The sequence below is a fragment of the Lipotes vexillifer genome, unplaced genomic scaffold, assembly GCF_000442215.2.
Source record: "Lipotes vexillifer unplaced genomic scaffold, Lipotes_vexillifer_v1.1 scaffold21, whole genome shotgun sequence".
In the NCBI taxonomy this organism is placed as follows: domain Eukaryota; kingdom Metazoa; phylum Chordata; class Mammalia; order Artiodactyla; family Lipotidae; genus Lipotes; species Lipotes vexillifer.
This window is the reverse complement of record NW_006774065.1, coordinates 48,029-49,681: the sequence shown is the minus strand read 5'-3', so window position 1 is coordinate 49,681 and position 1,653 is coordinate 48,029. Positions and strand designations below refer to the sequence as shown.

The following is a 1,653-nucleotide window of genomic DNA, read 5'->3' as shown; positions in this document are numbered from 1 at the left end:
CCTACAGGTTGTGAGTCTGGTGTCTGGGCTGCAGATCTTGCCCTAGATCCCCAAAGGCAGGGAAGAGGCTTCCCAGCTCATTTTAGTCCCGGCAGGCCCACTGTTGGTAAAGGAACAGGTTGGTTGAGGTCACTCAGGTTTTCGGAGCTGTGAATCCTTCACTCTGCTGTCATATTGCTCGGATCCAGATACAGCTAGATTCAGGGTGACGGACAACGACTTATGGAACAGAAGTCGTCCACAAATCCCATGCTGGATGGCTCTTTGCTTTACCTCTCTGTTTAGTAACTTCTCCCATCAGTGCAATAGTCAGCCTATAGTTTATAAGTTCATGTCCATGATGAGAGGCTCTCCCTGTGTAGAAAGATGCTGAGAATGACACTTGCCCTTTTCACTTATATGTGCCCCGTCCACTTTCTTCCCCCTCCTCCAAACAATGTGCAGTGTTCGATGTTGTCACTCCATGAATGAAGGCAGGTGGGGTTTTCTTACATTACATCCCATCCCATTGCAGGCTGAGGACATGAAGAATCCGGCATAGCTCCTTATTAATGTAGCTCATAGTTGATGTCACAGACGAGGCACCTTATGTGGTCCTTTCCCATCCTTGGTCTCATGATGCTTTCACAAGCCCACATAGGCACCAATATTCTCCCCAAATTCTAAAGCTCAGAGTTTGCACCACGGGTCCACAGCCACACAGGTAAGTAAGTAAAGTAGAAACAGCCAGAATCCAGGCTGTGCCTCACGATTGGAGGAATGGTGGCCCTAGATGAAGGTGTCGGGCCACGTCCCGTGTGTGGTACCTGGATCGTGGCGTCCGCAGGTGTGGGGTTGGGGAGGACTGAGCGGTGACAGTGCCCAGAGATGCAGTGCTGTCTGAGCTGCTCATTCAGGGAAGGACAGGGCCCTGAAGACGGATGGCCTGTCCACTCGGAGGTGTGGGCCGTCTGTGGGCAGCCTATGAATCAGGCTCTGTCGACACCGCCTGTGACCTGTTGGACTTGGCGAGCCTTCTTTGGGTTGACAAAGAGGAATGTGGCAATTTATCGCATTCTTGACACTTTGCTGAGTCTCAGGTTTTAAACTGCACTTTACTGTGTGTTTGTTTTGCAGAACAAATGGCTCCTTCTATGAGATCTTGCAGGTGGACTTTGGAATTGACAACAGCAGTGGCCTGGCTGGCGCCCAGCAGATCACCTGGCAGGTGGAGTACCCGGTGGAGGACGCCACGAGGGAGCTGGTTGTCTCTGAGATCTTTGTCAGCCACACCTCCTTTGTGGGCATCGTCCCGCTCGCAATGGTGAGATGTTGGGCTTCGGAATCAGTGTCACAAAGATGTTTTCTTCGAGTACTTTTTTTTTTTTGCCTTGCCGCGTGGCATGTGGGATCTTAGTTCCGCGACCAGGGGTCAAACCCTGGCCCCTGGCAGTGAAGGCCCGGAATTCTAACCACTGGACCGCCAGGGAATTCCCTGAGTACTTTTAATATTCAAAGAAACATGTGCATTTTATAATCTGCTGTTTTCTATGTACCTTGATGTTGCTTGAGCAAGGGAAATACACTTAAGTTATATTTTATTTACTTGCTTTCTGTAATGCCTCCTTGGAAACTAGGGCCTGCTGTGTAAATCCGCTTTCCTTTGTGGATACT

General features: G+C 50.0%; 1 protein-coding gene across 1 annotated transcript in view; it reads left to right on the top strand.

Moving 5' to 3' along the window:
* Positions 1 to 1,303, top strand: part of LOC103073554 (transmembrane protein 132B) — a gene marked incomplete at its 3' end in the record, with an annotated part of 148,428 nt that extends 147,125 nt beyond the window's left edge. Inside the window, exon 4 of the mRNA XM_007448737.1 lies at positions 1,117 to 1,303. Coding sequence (XP_007448799.1) covers positions 1,117 to 1,303 — 187 coding nt within the window. The remainder of the gene's footprint in view (positions 1 to 1,116) is intronic.
* Positions 1,304 to 1,653: the final 350 nt, after the last annotated feature.